Genomic DNA, 23,016 nt, shown 5'->3' with positions numbered 1-23,016 from the left:
AAATTGCCTTGTGCCGGCAATCGAGAAGCCCCTATGCCCGATTCCAGGAAGGGCATGAGGGCTCAGATAGGCTTCTCACTCCTTTCTCTCTTTTCTTTTTCTTTTTATCCCCAACTCCCCCTCCTTTTCTAGCTCTCTTCCTTCTCTTCTCTCAGATCCCCCAGTCATCTCTTTTCCTCTTATTAATTCGGTCCTTTTTTTCTCCTCCACTTTTTCATTCACCATCTCTCTTTCTCTCTCTTGTTCCTTAATTGTTCTGTTTTTCCTCCTCCCTCCCCGCTCTGCCTGCCAGCACACTGGGAATGGGAAGTGGGGCCGGGCGTGGGTGAGCAGAGGAATCAGCACTAACCCTTTCCTAGAGAAAGGAAAGAAAGGCAGAGAGCAACATTATCCTGTCAGGAAGCATCACTGAGCTGCAGTGGCTAGAGGAACTAAGTGCCAGAAGCCCCTCCCCTCCCCTTCACATTGATGCTCCAGGCTTCCCAGGGGAGAGAAGCATTTCGAAATTCCCAGTACGTCCATCTAAGGCTGCGCTGACATGTTGTGCTGAAGCCTCTGCTTTGTTTGTCCCTTGCACTGAGGTGCTAGGACATGGATGCCAATGTTTGCACTCCATAAGCCTGGCACGATCACTAGCAGAGCAGGCAGGAACCAGACCCTTTCCCACCCCACCCCGGAACCAGCCTCAGCTGAAGGGTCCCCTCTCCACCCAAAACACAACGGGGTTCTGGTCACTGTGAAGGGGAGCCCCAATGGTTAGACATAGACAAACTGAGGCGTCCAAGTTTCAGAGAGTTGTTCTGGGACACTAAGAATTTCCGGTGACAGATGGAGAATTGCCACACGGGCAGAACTTCTGGGGTCTGGGGGGGAGCGTAGCCATACTTTAAATTAAGCTGGTCACTGACCATCCTGGTAGCAAATGTCCTGTATTTCTTGAGGCTGCCTCAGCTTCACTGTCCCTGCTTGATGTGAAATGCCCATTACTGAATAAAGTATCCAGCGCAGCAGAGTTCTCCCACTGTCTCCTTCCATGGGCCTCTCTGGAATGCCGTACCACTGTAGAAGTTTAAAAAGACTGCCATCCATGTCATTTGGGGTGTGGGGGGAGACTATGCAAATGGGGGGGAAATATGGCCACGCAGGCAGAGTGGCATTAGAAGAATGTTCGATAAACAGCCAAACGTGACTGTATCTGAGTGTAGGAAGTACCCACAGACGCAAACCAGGAGGTAGGTGATGCGGGTGGCTCCGAGTACCTGTGGGCCCATGGCCCAGCTAAAGGAGCAAGAATTGCCTGGTGGTGTCTTTTCTGAGGGAACCTAAAGACTAAACTTCCTGGAGAGGGTGTCTTGGGGATCCCAGCAGCAAGTAGAAATGTCCCCTTTTGTGCCTGTGCAGGGAAAAGCAGTAGAAGGGTCGGGCAGCCATGTTCATGGGTGTGGGCTGGTTTGGTGTCTGTGGGGAGTTGCTAAGGAAAGGTTAGTTGACCGCTGAAAGTATCATTTGCTTTAATTTCTCCCTTCAGTTGGGAGAATTGACGTGGTGTTTTTGGCACAATCGCGGCAGGCGTGTCTGGAGCTAGCACTCGGTCTGCAAGGGCCGGCCTGCTGTTTTTGACAAGGATTAGGATGTTGGCGTTCTGAGACCCCAGGGGATAAGGGGTTGGAACCAGGACAACAGAGCACCAAGAATCCAGAAAACTGTACCCGACATTTGGGAAGGAGGAAACGGTTTTTAACATCACAGGGACCACTGGGGCTCAGAAGGATAAGGAGAGGAGTGAGCCAGGCTTCACAGCGCTGTGAAAGGGAAAGAAGCCCATCTGGAGATGGTCTCAGGTGCTGTTATGAGAGGGGTTGCTTAGGTGGGTGACCTCTAAGATTTTGCTGGGAAAGGGGAGGTTGATGTGGGTCTGTATCTGAAAAGGGAAGATGTAGGGAGAATTTCTGAGATGAGCGTGTGGATATTGGTCTTCAGAATATCAGGGAAGACACAGTGGGCTAGTGAGCAGTGAATGGCTGATTACCGGAGTGCTGTAAAGGGCAAGACTAGCAAGCAGGACATACACGGAGAGGGAATAGGCTGGAAGCCAGAGATGATGCCTTGCTGATTTCCAGAAGAGGTGGCGGAGATGGTGAACAAGAAAAGGGTGATGGGGACATGGAGATATACGAGGTGGTAAGGTTGGCAGGCTGATGTTGCTATGGCTACTTATATTCTATTCATGGAAGAAATTAGCTAAATCTTTGCACTTGAAGATGGAGGAGGAGGGAGTTCTCGGCGTTTCGGGGAGAGAGAAGCCGAAGCAGGAAAGGGGTAAATTTTCCTTCCAAGCTCCATTCCTGGTGTGTGGAGAAGTAATTCTATAAAGCGTGAAATTCTGGCCTGTCCAGGCCAGGGCAAGTGAAGGAAGGTGAGAATTTACAGACCAGAAATAAGGCACGGTAGCAGCTGAGTCTCCACGGCACAGTGAGCCTGTCAGCTGTCTCCAGCGGGACTGATACAGTCCAGAAGGAATGGGGACTCGCACGTGGCAGGCCATACCGGAACGTACCAAGCAGGCCTTTCCATGGAAGGAGCGAGCTCTGCTGCACATCAGGGGGGATTTGCTGCACATCAAGACTTGGTTTTAATTAAAGATTTCAAACCCTGTGAAAGCTATTTTTAGCTATTTAGACGTAGATAAAACAATAGCAAAATCCGCCCTTAGCCTCTCCTCTCCCCTTGCTGTTTCGGGGGCTGAATACAGTGCAAAAGAGGATGCATTGATCCTGTTCCTATGTATGTTCCCCTCCTCCCCCCATTGCTGTCACCTCCTGGATTTCCTGTCACCTCTCTGACCATTCCCAACATGTCTTTCACTGGGTTAGCCTCACCCTACCCTTCCTCTCCCCTCAGTTGTGGGAGTCCTGGGGCCTTCCTCTGTCTCTCACTTGACACCCTCTCTTCTGTTCGCCTACATTCATTTACCATCTCTTCACTGCTGATGTGTAAATCCGCGTAGCTGCTCTCGCCGTGTCTCCTTCCATCCAACCCTACATGTGAGCTTGTGTCTTCACAGGGCTTCCTGGCCGTCTTGCCATCCGCTAGCTGAACATGGCCAGAAACTGAACTGCTCATCTTCCTTCGCCGCTTCCCCTTGGACAGATACTCCTTCCTGTCACTCATGCCCATACCCTAGTAACCTTCTTCAGCTGCTCCCTCGCCCATGTCCTACACATGCAGGCTGTGTCCAAATCCTGAAAAACATCTGAAAAGTCTGTTCCTTTCCCTCTCTGTGCCTACAGGGAAACGCTCAGTCAGTCCCTTGTCATCTTAATTATTGTAACCTCTTCCTCTCTAGCCTTCCTGACACCCCGGCACCCTCTCCCGTCCACAGAACGCTGCCACCAAGATAATCTTCCCACCTGTTTGATAGGACCGGTCTCACACACCTTTCGAATCCTGCACTGCTTCCACCCCATCTGCTTCCAGCATCTTCTGCGCTTAAGTCATATTGGGCCAGATCCTCGGCTGTTTGTAACTCAGCCAAGCTCCATTGACTTCAGTGGCACTTTGCTGCTTTATGCCATCTGAGCAACTGGCCCATCAAGGCCCACTGACTGTCGGTCTCCCTGCTCGTTTCCTTTGCTCTGTCCAAGCCCCTCTGCCCCGAGAAACTGTCAGTGAGATGGCCTGAAATGCTGCATTAGACGGAGAGAGGCCAGGGGTGGAGAGGTAAATTTTGTGAATTATTGGCATAAAGATGGTAGTTGAAACCATGTGAGCAGAGAGATCACCCAAGAATAAGGTGCAGAGGGAGAAAAGGGGGGTGAAATCCATGAGACCCAACGAAAATATGGGAAGGAAGGGGACCTGCTTTCTTGTCTAATTAAGACATGGACCAACAATTCAGAAGATGGGAGGTGTGGAGAATTTAATGGCGAGGGTTACAAGGCAGGAAAGATTTTTGTAAGATGCAGGTTTCAGGAGAGATGGTGTTTTATGGAGAAGATTGTCATGCCAGAAAGATTGTTGCCCTGTGAGAATTATCAGGTTGTGTTACCATCACACACCAAGGCAGGGCATGCTCAGCGTCTCATCCTATGTGCTTTTTGACATGGAGCAATGGCTCCTCTAGTCTACAGTAGACTAGGTCACTGCTATTCGTTGTCTAGTGTCCTCCAGGTGCTTCATACGGGAGGTGACCTAGGAGCTATACTCTGAGTCAATTTCTGGTGAGCACAGAAATCCAGATCAGGGACTGTTCTCCCACAGGGCCAATGGGCATTTCCCTGAGTGAAACCTGAGTAAGCGATGTCCCTCCAGAGCTGACACTGCAAGGTGCTGAGAATTGGGGGCACTCCTAATCTCACAGGGGTGAGCCCTCAATGATCCATGATAACTCCATTCAAAAGCAAGTCTCCAGCCACAGTATCATTGGCCCTTTGACATGTGACACACCATGACACATGGTGAGGCAGATGGGTATATCGCCGTTGGAAATATTGTGCCAAGTCCTGCCATGGAGTTATCGAAAGGGTAAATCAACCCACATGTGTAAGTCTTTTTCAAGAGTGTAAATCCAAGCTGGATCCCATGGTACAAAGCCTGCCGACTGAGGAAGGTGTGAGTCCCAGACACCGGTGGGTGGCTGGCTGGCACAACATGATTGACAAGCTCGGAGGGTGGCCCAACTTGGCTTGCAGAAGCTGCACACTGACACAGCACAGAGCCCTTGTAACAGGCAGGCTGCTAACCCAGGGCAACCAAGCCAGAAAGAGAAAAGGCAGCCCTCCCAGCTGCTCAAATCACTGCAGACAGGAACCACCCAGAGGGCCGGGGCCATCATGGCTCCCACATGGCAAAGGAGAAGCATCCAAAAATGTAGTAAAATAGACCCTTAACCCTGAAAGTGGGCTTTAAGTAGAACAAGTGAATGTTTGTATAAAATGTAAAATATACAGCATGTGTGATAATATATGGCCATGTGCTTAGCCACACCTTAGGGACGGGAGTCAGTGTGTTTGAGCGGATAAGGCACTGGACTAGGAGGATGGAAACCTGGATTCTGTTCTGAGTTCTGCAGTGACCTGGGGGTGGTCTTGGGCAAGTCGCATCATTTTCTTGTGCCTCAACTTCCCCACCTGTACTACGGGGATCAGACCTTCACTGTACAGGGATCTGAGAGCTATAGATGGAAAGTGCTGTGTAAAATCAAACGATTGTTATATATAAACCTAAGGCTAAGAAAAATAGATTACCCAGGGAAAAATGTTGTGAAGTTGGAGCTATGGTTATAAATACATATCAGTAATTTAAGGGGTAAAAAACCCTTAATACAACGTTTAACAAACCCAAGCATCTCAATCTGAAACGTAAAGTTAGAATGTCAAAAGTTTACTTGACACTATCCCAAGGTGTGTGTGAGCGTGAAAAATGCCGGGGCTGCCTGGAGTGAGGCTTAGACAGGGCTATTCAGATGCTATCAGCATAAAGTTCCCCTTTTTGTTACTTCTTTGGTTTTTACACTTCTGTGAACAATCATTTGGATTTGAGGTTCTGTTATCAAGGATGTGGTTTGCTTTTACAGCACCCAAGAAATGCTTCTTAACGTTCAGTAACTATTCAACACACAGCACAAAGCAAAACAGAAAAGAAAATGTAATATTTGAAACTCCAAAGATCAAGCAAATCGTCCTTTAAACAACCTCCCATATAGGGTCTCTTCTAGTCCCTAAAAGCCCCCCCAGAGTGAACACGGAAAAGCACGGAGCTCTGTGTCCCTGCTAGTGAATGTTAACCCTGCATATCTCAGCAGCCCAGCCAAGAATCCGTGCAACGGGGACGTTTTAAACCCTGTGTGTTTCCCTGTTTTGCACAGATCCGGGATGTTTAAAACTAGGTCCACAATGATTTATGCAGCACAGTGTGTGCAGCCTAAGTGCAAAGGTGTCTCCGGCTTACGGTTCAGATTGGGAGTGGCTGAGCATAGTACAGAGTTTGCTAGGTTGTAAAATCTCAGACTCCTGGCATGAAAGCTGTGCATTAGGAAAGCTGAGGCAGTTGGATGTGTCTGTTGTTGTTATTTGTTTCTATTGCGGTAACACCTCGGAGCTCCCTGGTGACGGGCACTGTTCAGACCCAGAACTAAAAGCAGTCTTTGCTCCAATGAGTTTCTGTGTCCAGTGTCCCAGGGGAAAAGCATCAAGGGAAGGTGAACAGGAGCACAGTCTCTGGTTGAGTCACGGTATGTCTAGCGGTGAAGGTGTGGCAGTGTGGACTCTGGCATGGGCTAGGCCTGTGAGTATGTATCCAGGCCGGCTGGACAGCCCAAGCTGACATCTCCATGACTTTGTCTTTGCGGCTAGTTTTAGCCGCGCTAGCGAGATTAAAGCTAGCACACGTATGCCTACGCCAGCTGCAATAAGAGCACTGCCTGTCGTGTAGGCACACCCTAAGTGGTGTGGGGGGCTGTGCTCCCAGTCCAGCAACAGCTCCGCTTGTGGCCACATACAGAGAGCTGCCCGAGTGCTGCTCGGCAGCAAGCAGAGGTTTGCAAAGACAAGGCCCCTGTGTGGAACGTCATGGCCTGTCTCCTCTCCCCCGTCCATGGTTTCTCCTACAATTGCCAGCCTTGCAGTGGGGATAGGGCTTGCTGCTGGCTCCCCTGCAGACTCCCTGGGGCGGGGGTGGGTTGCGTGTGGCTTTGCGGTCAAGCTGGGGCATTTCTTTACCGCTGCCGGCTTCACCCCTTTACCTTCGGGAAATGTTTTTAATGGCCTCAGCCTGGGATCACTTTTGTCAAAGCCAAGAAACAAATAAACAAATGGCGTTTGGGTTAAGATCGGACTTCCTGCACTTTGGTGCAGGGCTGTTTTACAGCCTTACTGCCCACTCACTGCTTGGAAAATGTCCTGACATTCAGCTTCAGTTTTCCTTTGCCATTCCTCCGAGTTCAGCTCCGTGGGATTCCTAAACTCTCCCTCTCTCTCTTTGGAGTTTGCACACTTCCGACAAGTGCAGACAGTTGTTCTGTCCTCTCTAGCTGTTCTATAAAGAGACGATGCAGGTAATAAAAGGCAGCTCCAGAGAGCTGCAAGAAATGGCCCGGTCCCAGCCAGAGTGGAGGGTGGAAAGAGTGCCGAAGCATCAGTGCCGTGCAGAGACTTACAAGAAGCCCAGCAAATGGCAAGAATGTGAGCTGGGACTGTAGGGAGCCCATCTCAACATGAAAGAGGAACTATACATCATCTCTTCATGGAAGCCTTATAAAAGCAGATTTTCTAGGCCACCAGCCAGACGAATGCTTAGAAACGGTATATAAATCTGCATTCTCCTAAGGGTTAGATGACAGATGTGAGCACTGGGCAGTCTGAAGGCATACGATAGGAGCTCCTTTCTACCCCACTGGAGAAATACAGATTTCTCTTTTTCTTCTGCAGTCTCCTGGGATTAGAAAGGGGAAGCAAATCTGCTCTGTCCCATTGGACGTGGCAGGTGAGAACCCTGCCAGACCTTTGATGGTAAGGCACGGAGACCAGGCTTTGGAGTGCTCCAAAAAGGCTGAACCAGGACAACTTGGAATCCCTTCGACACAGAGCCCAGTGCAGGAGGGAGAGACCAGAATCTCTTCTTCTGATACACAGAGTGACATTCAGAGACATGGAGAGAACATCAGTGCAAACCGAATTCAAACACTGAGGATCACGGACTTTATTATACACAGTTTTCAGAGTGGTAGCCGTGTTAGTCTGTATTAGCAAAAACAACGAGGAATCACATCAGCCACACCATCAGGGGCTCGTTCACCTGCACATCTACCAATGTGATATATGCCATCATGTGCCAGCAATGCCCCTCTGCCATGGACATTGGCCAAACTGGACAGTCTCTACGCAAAAGAACTAATGGACACAAATCAGACATCAAGAATTATAACATTCAAAAACCAGTCGGAGAACACTTCAACCTCCCTGGTCACTCAATAACAGACTTAAAAGTGGCAATTCTTCAACAAAAAACATTCAAAAACAGACTCCAATGAGAAACTGCAGAACTGGAATTAATTTGCAAACTGGACATCATGAAATTGGGCCTGAATAAAGACTGGGAGTGGATGGGTCACTACAAAAACTAAAAACTAATTTCCCCATGCTAATTTCCCCCTCCTGTTACTCACACCTTCTTGTCAACTGTTTGAAATGGGCCACCCTGATTACCACTACAAAAGTGATTCTTCCTCCTGTTGATAATAGCCCACTTTAATTGAATTGTCTCATTAGAACTGACCCCCCACTTGGTAAGGCAACTCCCATCTTTTCATGTGCTCTGTGTGTGTATATACACCTCTACCCTGATAGAATGCTGTCCTCGGGAGCCAAAAAATCTTACTGTGTTATAGGTGAAACCGCGTTCTATCGAACTTGCTTTGATCCGCTGCAGCGCGCAGCCCTGTCCCCCCGGAGCACTGCTTTACCGCGTTATATCCGAATTCATGTTATAGTGGGTCACGTTATATCGGGGTAGAGGTGTGTGTATATATATAAATATCTTCCTACTGTATTTTCCACTCCATGCATCTGATGAAGTGGGTTTTAGCCCATGAAAGCTTATGCCCAAATACATGTGTTAGTCTCTAAGGTGTCACAAGGACTCCTCGTTGATTATACAGAGATATGTAGCACCTTCCACATTCAAACTCCAGGCCTCTGACCTGAAGGTAGCAGCATCACCCCCTGACTAACGATAGGAGACATTTCACTTTACTTAGAAAGGGGACTAATGGATCCAGACAAGCCCTCCCAGTGGTGCCAAGACACAGATCAGATCCAGGGAAATGTATCTCTGGTGTAAAGAGAAGCAGGACCTGGGTTAGCTCTACCCCAGAAGTTCAAATATAGACCCAAAATAACTGCACATCTATATGCGCCAAAGGAAGGAGCTGGAGGGATTGTTGTTCTGCCTTCTGGTTTGCAAGTTGCACCTTCGTGGCTCTCACTCAGTTCCGCAGGGAGGAATGTCTTCATCCCAGAGTGTATGCATCTTGGCGTCCTAAGGAACTCGTTCATAGCGCAACAGGCAGATCGGGTGGTGGGAAAAGAATTCTCCATGAAAAGCTTCAGCAGAGGCTGGAGAGAAACAGATGAGCAACTCCGTACGTACTAGGGTGAATCCTGCTAAAGGTAAGCCAGCTTGGTATGCTGTTGCACAGAGACAGGGGCTCACTCCTGGGAAATTAATTAATTTAAATAGTGAGAAACTTCCCCACCTACGGCAGGACACTGCTTCTGTGGAGGTGACCTGCCAACAGAACAGAGTTTCCATGAATCTGTGCTTTCTGTACACCCCATGGCACTGACACTCCAGTGCAGTTGCCTGTCCAATCCCCAGTGAATGTCTGACAATCTAGGGTCTTTCAGGCTGGCAGTTTTTGAAAAGTTTGTACAGTTTTGTGTAGAAGCTCGTCCTGTGGCAGTGGGCGCCAGAGGATTGCTTGTGGCACATTCCTCCCTGTGGATGGAACTGTCACTGAGCCTCTCTCTCCCCACGCTGAGATTCCAGGCATCATACCTTGAGCGGCACAAAGCTCCATCATCAGATATTTGAAAACCCATTTCCTTGTCTGTGTTCCTAGTAACCCCTGAGAAGCTTACAAAGTAAAGACATTGAAAAGTCCAATTGGCTTTTCCCTCTGTATGTGCTTCATGCAAATGGAGGGAGATGTAGAAACTACCGAATGAAAATAGGCAAGTCAGTGTAACTTCTTGTTTCTCATGCACTAGCACAAAGCTACAGATGTGGCCCTCGGCCAATGTGCGTGTGTGTCGCTCTGTGGCTGAGCCACAGGGCATGCGACTCTGTTAAAGAGCCTGGCTCTGTAGCCCAAACAGCCTCCAGGCTCTCAGCCAAGATGGCAGCCATCAAACCACATGGGAAGGGAAGGGTTTAAAAACCCAGCATTCCCATTTTCATGTGACTGGAACACTTCTCTGGGCCTAAGGCTTATCCTGGATTTTGGCTCAGGTACTGACCACAACAGCGCAGGAGCAGAGGAATATTAGTGTGTAAACTTCCAAAGAGTGTGACTTGTACTAGGCTCTTGTGCTGAAGGGAACAGCGACCTCCTTGCGATACGGCTAAAATGGACAAACTCATGCCCCTTATTAGAACTGGCCAGCCGGCGTGATCTTTGGCTGCATTGTGGAAGGCAAACAGGTCTTTGTGCATTCAGCCCCTGCGCTCCTTGGGCCTGGCGGCCACGAACTCCTAACCAGCTGTGCTGTGGTACCTCACAACTTGTTGGAGTGAAGGGAGCAAAAGCAGCGTTTGACAGACATTGTGAGAAGGGCTTCTAAATGGGGACAAATGCAGATCAGCTTGCCGGTGTATGAATGGGTGACAGACTCCAAAGGAGACGCACGGTAAAAGCCAGCCAAAGAAAAATCTGGAAAAGACGTGGGATTATCCTGTAAACTCTTCTGTGTGTACCACACCCCCACCCCACCCCGTGCTGATTGGGGCCAATAGGCACAACCACAAAGTCAATAAACGTGATCATTTCTATCCCGTGAGTTCAGGTTCCTGACTCCACACCTAATAAATGGCAGCCCGGCAGGTCTGTATGGCCCAGGGTAGGTTTGGGGTTACTGTGAGGAATGGTTGAGAGCAATTGGAAGGAGGAACACAAATTTCCCACCTCCTCCACCCAAACCTGCAGTCTCCCCTGCCGGCAGAAGTTCTTGCTCTAGTCCATCCCGGCAGCAGCTGTGCCCTAACCAACACTTTGCATCCCCAGGGAGATCTGTAGGGCGCTAGACCCGTCCAGAGAGTCTGTGATTGGGCAGTCGCTGGCTGCTTCCGCCATTGTTACTTGAGGGCTGGGTCCGGTGCTGGCTTCCATCAGTATTTGGTGCTCTGGCCAGCACCGTGTGCAGATCTTCCCGCCCTGCACCACAGACTGCCCTGGCTGCTAGCAGCATACTCCTGCTGGAGCTCAGGTGCCATGGAAGTCTGGCCTTTCCTCTGCATCCCAATGCCCAAAGCTTGTTCAGGCCTTGTCTCCTTCTCACCTTGACTGCTGTAACCGCCTGCTCTCCGGCCTCCCCGTGCTCCCTGCCAGCCCTCGTTTTCCTCCCCTTCACTCCGACCACATCAGTGAATCCCTCCACGCAGATCACCTTCCAGACCCTGCACAGCTCCACCCTGTCGTCTCCCTGCTCGTTTCCTTTGCTCTGTCCAAGCCCCTCTGCTCGCCTCTCCCTCTGCAGCCTGCACCCATGCTGGCTTTGTACCGGCTTTCCTTTAGCTTGGGACAGACGCTTCTCGCGTCAGGTGCTCCACCTCCCTCCTTATGTCACATTTCCCATGAAGCCCTGCAGTGAGCCCCATGCGACTCCCGCAGCTCCTCAGACTCAGACCGGCAATGGACACATGCTCTTGGCCTGATATTCAGGGGTGCTGAGCACCTCCAGCTCCCGTGGACTTGAGTGGGATTTGTGGGTGTTCAGCTATGTGTCTCCACTGCTTGGTTTGCGCCTGCCCAAGCTGGTGAGCTTTGTAGGGCCAGGGCCACTTCTTCCATTTGTACCACCCCAAGCATGATGGCAGGGCTCAGTAAACAATAATAATGTGATTGAGTGTTTTCGATGGAAGAGCTCTGACAGCCCATTGAATGTGATCTAAGTGCGCTGCTCTCGTTCCCGCTCCTCTCTGCATGGGACCACACCGCTCACCCTCGGGCGTAAATTACTTACAACTCCACGCAGACAAGGACAAAGTCAATTCACCAGCATCTGCTTGCTGCCCAGCAAACAATCATGACATTCCTGCCCCTCCTGCTGCTGCCTGGGGGCCCAGTGTCTGTGTGATGGGGGAATCAGTTCATCTAGAAACCCTCTCTTGGGCTCGTCAGACTTTCCAAAAAACATGGGCAAGATACAAATGTAGGGATCCCTGCAAGTGCAAAGTCACTAGTGACTAGTATCTAAACGCCTCTCCCATAATACTCGGCTTCCGGGAGTAGCTCCCAACTGGAGACAAACGGGGGTTTCCTGGTCTGAATTCCTTTTGCTGGGATGTGGCTTTGTTTTAAGCAGCCACTTACATTACTGTTCTCCTGGGTCCCATGTGGGAAATGGGCTCCTAGCAGTATTTTCCATTGTAAAAAGCGATCGCGTGGAATGACTGGGACGGATGCTCAGTGCATGGAGAGCAGGAACACAATGAGCAGGCAAGACATGTAGCGCAGAGAGGCAGTGAGGTGTGGGACTAGTAGAGAAAAGGGACTGTGATGGGGCATACCAGGTGACATTGGCTGGGATGTAAAAACTTCTGGGACTTTACCATTGATAGCACTTGTCCTGCAGAAGGGTCACAAAGCACCAAAGTGGTGGTAATAGCCAGGCAGTACTTCAGGGGGCCATGCGATAAATTGCATTTACCTTTACCCACTTCCTCTGCACTCTGCCACCAACCCATCTCCTATGAGATGGCCTCTAGCAGTTCAAACCTCTGAGCCACTATTGTTTTTTAACCACCAGCTATAAAAGTGTTTTCTTTTTACTGTGAAATGTGGAATTTCCTCCCAGAATTGTACTGGTTTGGGACCATGGGCATGCAATGTTCAGACCTAGCCCAGTGTCAGGTTTAAGATACGCTACACAATTTATCAGGGTCAGATATGAGCACTCCGTAGTGCCAGGAAGGGGAGCTTTGCAGTGGGGACACGGCGCTTGCTTCTAAGCCTCCTAGTTCCCAAGACATTGCAGCTTAAGTGTGACACTGCTTTTTGTGTGGGTGGAGTTCGGCAGGAGCATTTGGAAGCGGTTGTGTTTGCCTGAGCTAAAGGAGAATTACCCATCATCCAAATCTATCCTTTTATAGCCTGTAGTTATGGTCGCAGGAGAGATGAGAATGCATCCCTGAATTCATCAAATTAACCATCTCCTGCTCCATTCTGTCATCAGAATCTTTCCAGGTAAGACCAGAACTCACAGCTTGTTGATTCCCAATTCCCCCACCTACAGTGCTAGGAGAGTTAAACATTCAGAAATGCAAACAGCTCAGACATGAAAAAATCAAAATTGGCATGCTGGATCACACTCGTGGTCCTCTCTGCCAGTGGCTGGGACCAGAGGTTTCAGAAACCCAGTAGTAGGTAGTAATGGGATAATCTGTCACCAGGGCAAGGTTTATAGCTTAATAGGTTTTAACACCAGAAAGGTCTAGTAGGATCATCTGGCCTGACTTCCTGCATAACACAGGCCAGGGAAACTCATCCAATAATTCCTGCATCAAGCTCATAAGTTTGAATTTTCTCCTACTCTCCATTACTTAGAGGCTCTCTGATGACCTGAAGTAGAATGGTTTATATCCCTTCCAAAACTCTTTTTTAAATCTTTACTATTCCAACTCTTGCAATTTTTTTTATTCATACAAACATGCAACATTTTTGGAATTCTGCTAAACTCTTAGCCTCGGTGCTACCTTGTGACAATGAGTTCCATATGATTGTGCACTGTGTGGAAAGTATTTCCTTGTCTTAGTTTGCCACTTTTCTAATGTCACTGAGTATCCTCTTGTTCTTCTGTTATAGAGCCACAGAAATGTAGGGCTGGAAGGGACCTCAAGAAGTCATCTAGTCCAACCCCCTGCGCTGAAGCAGGATTAAGTATACCTAGACCATCCCTGACAAGTTCTTGCCTACCCCTTTCTTAAAAATTCCAGCGATGGGAATTCCACAACCTGCTTAGATAACTTGTTCCAGTACTTAACTATTCTTAACGTTAGAAAGTTTTTCCTAATTCAAACTTAAATCTCCCTTGCTGCAAATTGAGCAGGTTCCTTCGTGCCCTACCCTCAGTGGACATAGAGAACAATTGATCATTATCCTCTTTGTAACAACCCTTCACAGATTTGAAGACTCTTATCATGTCCTCAGTCTTCTCTTCTCTAGAATATACATGTCGAATTCTTTCAACTTTTCCTCACAGGTCAGGGCTTCTAAACATTTTATCATTTTTGTTGCTCTTTTCTGGACTCACTCAAGTTTGTCCACATCTTTCTTAACATGTGTTGCCCAGAACTGGACAGAGTACTCCAGCTGAGGCCTCACTGGTGCTGCGTAGAGTGGAACAATTACCTCCCAGGCCTTACATCCGAGACGTCTGTTAATACATCCCATAATTTCATTTGCCTTTTCTGCACCAGAATTACATTGTTGACTCGTTTTCACTTTGATCTGCTGTAAACCCCCCGTTACTTTCCTGCAGTACGGCTGTGTAACAACCAGCCTGGAGGGATGGACGGCCTGGTGCTTAGAGTGCACGGCTCCCAACTCCCTACTTGGTTGTGGGGCCTCAGTCTCTAAGGCTGGTGGGGAGCTGGAGAGAGTCCTAGGCCCTCCCTCTTCCCTGGGTCCCAACCCAGGTTCCTGTGTTTGTTACCCCTCCCGGCAGAGAGTCTAAATTCACTGCCCTGGGCTACTTCCTGGATGGCCGGTTCCTGCAGGCTCCTGCCCTGGGGTCTGGAGTGGCACCTCCTCATGGTCCCAGGCTCTGCCAATGATGAGGCCAAGCCCCACAATATCACTGGGCTTCACCCACTCAGTTGCCTTTGGAGCTGGAGGATCCTGGGTTTCCCATGGCTGGGGGCACAAGGCTTCCTCCCTGGTGGCTGCCTGGGTGGGCAGGTTAGTGATCCTTCCCCTCGCTTAGAGAGGTGGCTTGCTTCTGCCCCTGCGCCAGTCAGCCCTGAACTGAGCTCAGCTCTCTCCTTTTCTCCCCCTCCAGGCCTGGCATAGCTGGCGGTATAACAGGGCTAGCTGGGCAGGGGCAGAGCAGAGCATCTCTTTAATCCCCTGCTGTGCTGGCTGGCAGTCGCTCTGCTTCGTCACAGGCTGCCTAGCCAGCTAGTCACCATTGTATATTGGTGTATTTGACTTTTCCTTCCTAAAGGTAGTACTTTGCACGTGTCTTTCTTTTATGAGAAAGGGAGACTATAGATCAGCAGTTCTCAGCCCGTGGGCCGCATGCAGCCCAGTTAGCACACAGCTGCAGCCCAGCCTGTGCTAACAGCCGCCAGGCCATGTGGTGGGGTCCAAGTTCCTGGGTGCCTGGTGCAGTGGGGGTCCACAGCTGCCACCCAGCCCCGCATGGTCTGGGGTCTGGGGCTGCCAGCCGGCCCTATGGGGTCTTGGATCAGGGTTGCCAGCCATCCCCACAGGGTCCGGGGTAGTTGCCCAGCTCCCCACAGTGAGGGTCTGGGGTCCGGGGCTGCTGCCCAGCCCCACACAGTCCAGGGTCGGGGTCACCGGCTGGCCCCACAGGGCAGGGGTCCAGGGTTGGGGCTGCTGCCTGGCCCACAATAATAAATAGGTTGAAAACCACTACTATAGATGGTATGAAAATGGGTTCCCAATCTTCCTTCTCTAGGCCATTCATTATTTTGAATACTTTTATTAATTATGGTGGAAGGTTACATCTGTTCTTATTGAACCTGCTTGGAAGAAGTGGAGCAGAAGGAGGCGCATCCTTGAGAACGCTGTTTGTGGGGAGGGAGGAGGAGGAGGTTACCAAGCAGCAGCAGGCCGAGCACAGCTGGTTAGGAGCTGTGTTGGAAGAGGCAGAGGGAGGGGAATCTGGTACAGGAGCTTTGTTCTTCTGTGCTAGAGGTGAGTGTCAGGAAGGGAGGAGGCCTGGGGGGGCACAAATGTGCAGAGGAAGTTTCTAATCGTACTTCTGTAAAATGTCTCTTGTGTTGGAGGGTGAGTGATCTTGTGAGATATCCCCCTTTACTGCCTTGCAAGCCTAGTCAACCCAGTGTCTTCCTGGTGGCAGAGGGCTGAATGTGGCTCTCTTGGGAACACATCAGCACTGCTCGTGGCTGGAACAAAGGAATCATAGAATATCAGGGTTGGAAGGGACCTCAGGAGGTATCTAGTCCAACCCCCTGCTCAAAGCAGGACCAATTCTCAACTAAATCATCCCAGCCAGGGCTTCATCAAGCCTGGCCTTAAAAACCTCTAAGGAAGGAGCTGCCTCACCAAATCAGACCATCTAGCCAGATGCTTCAAAGGACAAACCCCTGTGGTGGACAGTTATGGCCGGCAATGGCAATTCAAGTGGTGCATCATTTCGGGGGGTGGGGGGGAGCATGCTGTCTCCACATCAGCCCTGACTGTGGAGAGAAATAGTGAGTTAAGGGCCAGCCTTTGATCCCTGAGTTTCAGGGCATGATTCTGTCTCTAGATCATTTTGCTCAGCCACGGGAAGGATTTCAGCATCATCAGCCAGTTAATGGGCATAATGGTTTTGCCCAGGTGAAGCCGTGTTCATTGTTTACTAGGTGTTTGGGACAATTGTACGTGTGTATTCCCAGAGCTGCAGAGGGCCTGCAGTGGCCAGGATATGCTCGGTGCCTCCTGCCGTTCTCAGTTCTTTGATTCTTGCATTTCTCTCTAGACCGGTGTGTGGGGAAGAGGAGCCCCGGGGCAGTAGCAGGTTGTGCCTGGGTGCTGTCCTTCAGGAGGGTCTCTTGCTGGACAGCTCCCAGCAGGGCTGAACATAGACTCAGCACCAGGACTGGGGCAGCAGGTCCCGTGAATGGACCTACAGCTGATACCTCAATAACTGTGTCATGTGATTTGTCCCATTTTCACTCTTTGTGTCTCACCTGCACTCGTTCCAGACTCTGAGCCCAAGCAAAGGGCTGGAAGATGGTGAGTCCCTGCATCCCAAAGCACAAAAAAGCTAGTGCCTCATGTGTCTCGAGGGGATGGAAAGCGCCCGATGGAACGTTTGAATCTCTCAGTACAGCTCTCACTCTCTAACCACACAAGCCATTGGGGCTTTATCACATGCTCTTCTCCACCTCTGCAGTACTCATCGCCCAGCTCTCTCGCCTTGCTGCTCACCTTCTGCCATTGGGTGATCGCTGTATCCCTCTCCCATCCTCAGGGCCTGGACCAGTCCTTTCCCGGCCTCCATTCTCATTCCGGCCTGACCTTGTGTCAGGAAATGTGCTTCCCTGCCTGCCTATGCTCCAGGTCATTGATACACAAAGACATTCCCGCACCTGTGGCTACCTCTCGTCACCGCCCTCCCTCTCACCTGGCCTCAGGAGCTCTCAGGCCTGCTCCGCCTCCTTCCTCCAGCACACGTGTAGCTCTCCTCTGTCAAACACAGCGCCAGAAGCAGAGGAGACCAGGGAGGGGAGCTGCAGCGACTGGAGAAGCTCGTTGTCTAGGGCAGAGAGGATCCCTAATGCCTGGAAAGGCACCAAGTAGCATTCTCGAGGTCACAGATCAGCTACGCTAACAGGGAACAGCCTAGAGTGTGGGGAGGAGGGAAATCCGCCTGGTGCCGAGGGGAGGAGAGACACTCCTGGGCCGTCTGGGGGAGAGTCCGTGTGGTGCTTTGGGAGGAGAGCTGTCGAGTGCTGGGGCGGGAGGTGCTTTGGGGGATGTATACATGGTGCCCTGGAGGAGGTATGGACAGTTCAAGTGGCTTGAGGAAATGGAAGCTCCTCTCCATTGTCTGCAAATCATTGACTGCCATGGCCCATCATGGGGCACTCGACGGTGTTCATCTTCGAGGTGCTGGGACAGAGAGGCCAGCTGTTTACTGGTAGTGCAGCAGCTGGTTGGCTGTTCAAAGGAAGCCGAAAACCCAGGGAGGCAGTGTCGGGACTGGGACATGGACAGGCTGGCCCAGTGATCGGAGCAGGAGTGGTCAGGCCAAATGGTGAGAGACAGAGTCCAAGCCGGGGGTCAGAGCCAGAATCAGAAACCAAGGCTCAAACAAGAGTCAGGCGCAGTGCAGCAGCCAGTCAGAAAGTCTCTCCATTGCTCAGACAACTTCCTGGGCCTCCTTCTGATTAATGTGGTATGGTCAGGCCAGTCACTGTCCCCAGTCAGGATCCTTGTGGGAGGGTGAGAGTTCTGCTAGCCCCTCACTTCCAGTAGTTCTGGGTGAGCTGTCCAGTGGTGCTTGGGTCTGAGGGATGCACGGAACCTATGGGTCTGGATTAGAGGCCCACACGCCCTTAACAGGCCAGATTGCAAGTTGTGAAACGAATGTTGACGCCCGAGTTTCTGCAGTTGCCACTCCCCTGAGCACGTTGGCCAGGCTGTGTGCTCCTGTGTGCTGTGCACATATTACGGAGTTCATTCTCACAGCCCCTCCATGAGGGGAAGAGAAGGGACTCACCCAAGGTCACAGGGTGCATCTGCTGCAGAATGGGGACTGGAACTTGGCAGTTCCCAGCTCCTTCCACTGGTGTTGCTCCACATTGGCTGGAAGTACCTTTTTTCCCTCTCCCCAGCGGCCAGGCTCCCAGTCACCGGGGATTCGGGTACGAGCTGGGATAGAGGCTAGGGGTGGGATCTGTTTCCTTCCCTTCCTGTGCCACAGCACCTGGGCTCCCCAGGGACTGGAACGCTACTGGACTGGATGCGGCACCTGGAAAGCCTGTGAGAATCTTGCCAGGTCTCTATTGCCCAAAGGGAGAACAGCCTGGGTGGGGTATCTGAGAGCATGGGGTGGTGGAGGGAGAGTGCCAGAGAACACTGCCGGTTTCAAGTGGAGTGCCCCAAGGGTCGGTCCTGGGGCCGGTTTTGTTTAATATCTTTATTAATGATCTGGAGGATGGTGTGGACTGCACTCTCAGCAAGTTTGCAGATGACACTAAACTAGGAGGCGTGGTAGATACACTAGAGGGTAGGGATCGGATACAGAGGGACCTAGACAAATTAGAGGATTGGGCAGAAAAAAACCTGATGAGGTTCAACAAGGACAAGTGCAGAGTCCTGCACTTAGGACGGAAGAATCCCATGCACTGCTACAGACTAGGGACCGAATGGCTAGGTAGCAGTTCTGCTGAAAAGGACCTAGGGGTCACAGTGGACGAGAAGCTGGATATGAGTCAACAGTGTGCTCTTGTTGCCAAGAAGGCTAACGGCATTTTGGGCTGTATAAGTAGGGGCATTGCCAGCAGATCGAGGAACGTGATCGTTCCCCTTTATTCGACATTGGTGAGGCCTCATCTGGAATACTGTGTCCAGTTTTGGTCCCCACACTACAAGAAGGATGTGGAAAAATTGGAAAGAGTCCAGCGGAGGGCAACAAAAATGATTAGGGGTCTGGAGCACATGACTTATGAGGAGAGGCTGAGAGAACTGGGATTGTTTAGTCTCCAGAAGAGAAGAATGAGGGGGGATTTGATAGCAGCCTTCAACTACCTGAAGGGGGGTTCCAAAGAGGATGGAGCTCGGCTGTTCTCAGTGGTGGCAGATGACAGAACAAGGAGCAATGGTCTCAAGTTGCAGTGGGGGAGGTCCAGGTTGGATATCAGGAAAAACTATTTCACTAGGAGGGTGGTGAAACACTGGAATGCGTTACCTAGTGAGGTGGTGGAGTCTCCTTCCTTGGAGGTTTTTAAGGCCCGGCTTGACAAAGCCCTGGCTGGGATGATTTAGCTGGGAATTGGTCCTGCTTTGAGCAGGGGGTTGGACTAGATGACCTCTTGAGGTCCCTTCCAACTCTGATATTCTATGATTCTATGATTCTATGATTTTCATGTCTTGCTCTTCTGTTAAGTGCCGTGTGATTGTGTGTCTGGTGGGCAGGTCTTGGAGTGGGTGGCTGGGTGGCTTGGAGCACGGGTACCCATAGCTCAGTGGTGTGATACTCTGGGTTTTGTCTCCATCTCTCTAACAGGCTAACCCTGCTCCCATTATCGTGAACACGGACTCCTTGGAACCAGGGATCTCTGTAAGTCTCCTGCTTGGATTTTCATTTTTTTCTATAGAAATAACACGTTAACCCTGCCTGCCTGGGTCCAGGGGATACCACTCCCTGGCGTCCCCTGCCTGCCTGGGCCCTGGGGATACCACCCCACGAGATCCCCCTGCCTGCCTGGGCCCAGGGGATACCGCCCCACGAGATCCCCTGCCTGCCTGGGCCCTGGGGATACCGCTCCCTGGGATCCCCTGCCTGCCTGGACCCTGGGGATACCACTCCATCCTAGCATGGCTGTTATCCGGGGGTGGGGGGGAAGCTGGCCTCTCTAGCTGCTCCTCTGCTCACACCTCACCCCAGCTGTTCCCAGACCCGTTGCCAAGGGGCGGCCATTTTAGTGCTGCTTCTGTCCATCCACCCCATGCGGCGTTTCTCAGCATCACTAGGGGAACTATTACCTGAAAGCAAAGCTCTGATCAGAGCGATTGGCAAATTCACCAGCCCCCAGGCGGGAAGCAAGGAAGCCGTCTCCGTGGAGATCGTGCAGAGGGTCTTAGCAGCAGGAAGGCAGGGTGGGGGAGAGAGTGGGGAATGGACTCTGGGGGCGGAATCCGGGGAAGGGAACATATACTTGGGGGTGGGGGAACCAGAGAGGCTAATCTTACTGGACAGGGGTTTTAACCTGGTGACCCGTGAGACCCACTTCAGCCCTGCCCCCGCCGTTCAGCGGATGGGTTTGGCCAGACCCTTAGCAGTGTCCCTGCCCAGGGCAGAGAGGAAGCACAGTGGACAGTGGCTGGGATGAATAGTGGTTCCTGCAGCGCTAGCTGCATAGCCCTGGGGCACTCAGACTTTACCCCGCTGAGAGACGCACTGACAGTGTGCCAGGCCTCTGCCAGCTGCACCTATTTGTCTTAGGAGGCAGCACATGGCAGCCACCCTCCTCTTGAACCCGGCGGGCAGCTCTGGAGATGCCTTGTGCCGGGCTTGGCTGGTCCTCGGTCTCAGGACGGAGTATTGCACACGGGGTCAGTAGTCCCCAGGTGGCACCTCTGTGGCCAAGCATTTTAGATGTGACACGAAGGCCAGTTCCGCACGCAGCCCAGGGCGGGCCAGCACCATGCTGGTGGGTAGGTCAGTGCTGAGTCGGAGGGAGGGAAAACAGCAACTACTTGATGCATCCACTTACCTTTGTCTTAAATCTCAGCCCAGGGCGACCTCCAACACCATCTCCTCTCCTGCCTGGGTGTGTCTCCTCTCACTCCGCGCTGGCTGCGTGGCTAGCTGGTGCGTCTGACCCTGCTGAGCTGCCAAGATCTGGCCTTGCTCTCAGCACCAGCTTGCTCCAATCTGCGTTGACGCAGAGTCCTGATGTAGGGGCGTACCCCATGCTTCACTGCAGTCTGGGACGCTGATGGCTGCGGTGAAAGGTTCCCTACGACCCGCGCCGAGCGGAGAGCAGGGTTTAAATCTGAACATGATCTGCAGACCTAGAGTCAGAGCCAGTCCCTGCCCTGCAGAGCTCACTGTCCGAATGGCTGGCGTTGTGCTCCCTTTCCAGTCTTCAGAATCGTATCATGCCCCAAGGTGAGCCGGGCTCCTCCCAGTGCCGCAGAAAGAGCCAACCTTGCCCAGCTGGTCGGAGCCCAGGGCCATCTGCATCCCATTTGCTGATGCCATTTTACCCGTAAGGCTGAAAGAGGAACCTGTTTTCTAGAAGGGAACAGGAGCCCTGGGGCAGGCATGCAGCAGGGGCCAGCACGGGCTTTGCCCTGAGCAGGCCGAAGGCAGTTAGGGATTAAAAGCTCGTTTTTGTTCCGGGTTTGGCTCCTCTGCCTGTCGCCTGGAGCTCAACAAGGCAGCGGGTGAGACTCTCCCTCTTGCCACTTGGTTCTCTCTCTTTCCACATTGGCCACCATCCTCTTGTTCTTCCTCCCTCACCAGCACCAGCCCCTGGCTCAGCTGGGCCGGGCCCCGTGCAGATGGGCAATGAAGGCAGAGGGTGCAGGCAGTTCCCACTCTCTCCATGTCCCTGCATTCAGCTTTGCACGCAGGGATCACAAGGACCTGTGAGACTGACATCACAACCAATACTGGGCTCCTCCAGGGGGCCTTGGCCATGGCCCCCCAACTCCACACAGACCCATACCTGGAGACAGCGGCTCCAGCCTCCCTGTGACTGAGTCCCTGCCTGAGCCCCAGTTCTCCAGGAGCGCAAGCTGGGCCTTAGAGGCTCAAGATAGCCCCTCACTTTTCTTCCTTCTTTGTCTTGTTTCCTTCTACTCCCTCTCCCTCCATCTTGGTAGCTTACTGTCTCTGTCCTCCTCCCCCACTCCCAGCTCCTTGGCTGGGAGCCCTGTCTTGCCTCTCTATGATTTGAGGTCTGTTCCTACTGCCCTGTTCTGGTGGGTTTGATTAGATTATTAGAGCACACTAATCACCATGGAGACAGCTGGCAAATTATCCCAATCATCTCTAGAGGCTGATCCTGGGGGTCTGATCCAGGCACCCATAAATGTGTCCAGAAAATCAGCCGTACCCAGGGCTACGGACACCAAAATCAAGGGCCACACGTGGCTGTGGCTGGGTTGCTATTGTGTGGATCTTACTGGCTGTAAATCCAGGGGAGGCCTTGGGTTTAGAGACCTGGTGCATTTTGTCTTATCACCTTCAAGTGGCAGCATTTGGGGCAGGGATCTCTGGGTTTTGTAGAGAACCCAGCATCCACCACAGCATTGAATCTAACAGAGCCCAGCACTTCAGATCCAATTCCCGAGTGCGTTAAATTCTGCTCTGTGTGGGTTTTTAACCCACGCTTATCACCCTACAAGCTGAGCACCGTAATGAAAGAATCCCTTGGAGTGTAATCCCCCTCGTGGGCCAGTTCTGTGCACAAGTAAATACCTACCTGTGAAGCCGACTCCACTTTCTGCACATTCTCCATCAATGGCTTCCAGACGTCCTCTCACAGGCCTCTGCAGCCTGTCCGTAATCCTTCAGAGAGAGCCACTGGCGCCAAACGCCACCCACAGCAATGTCTTTCCACCCGCTCCACCATCACCCACTCCAGCTTCCTGACTTCTGAGTTTCCTTCCTGCTGGCATTGCTTCAGTTTGCACTGGCAGAGCTGTGGGTAAGAGAGGCCTGTATGGAACCGATACCACTATTCCCTTTACAGTTACAGGGACCGGGGCGGTGCCCCACCTGGGAATGGAAGACAAGACCTTTCCTCTTATTTTCCTGGTGCTTTGTTCACTCTAACATGAAATGTCCCAAGCTGCAGGGCTCTCTCCCC

At 51.6% G+C, this 23,016-nt stretch overlaps 1 protein-coding gene across 6 annotated transcripts in view; it reads left to right on the top strand.

Annotated features, from left to right (window-relative positions):
* DLG3 (discs large MAGUK scaffold protein 3) overlaps positions 1–23,016 on the top strand; it is a 175,073-nt gene that overhangs the window by 55,798 nt on the left and 96,259 nt on the right. For all 6 annotated transcript variants that reach the window (XM_054039083.1, XM_054039081.1, XM_054039080.1 and 3 more), the window contains one exon: positions 19,701–19,754. In XM_054039083.1, the coding sequence (XP_053895058.1) occupies positions 19,701–19,754 (54 nt within the window). The remainder of the gene's footprint in view (positions 1–19,700; positions 19,755–23,016) is intronic.

This window comes from Malaclemys terrapin, chromosome 9 (genome assembly GCF_027887155.1).
Source record: "Malaclemys terrapin pileata isolate rMalTer1 chromosome 9, rMalTer1.hap1, whole genome shotgun sequence".
In the NCBI taxonomy this organism is placed as follows: Eukaryota; Metazoa; Chordata; order Testudines; family Emydidae; genus Malaclemys; species Malaclemys terrapin.
The sequence above is the reverse complement of the archived record's forward strand: the minus strand, read 5'-3'. Positions and strand labels throughout refer to the sequence as shown.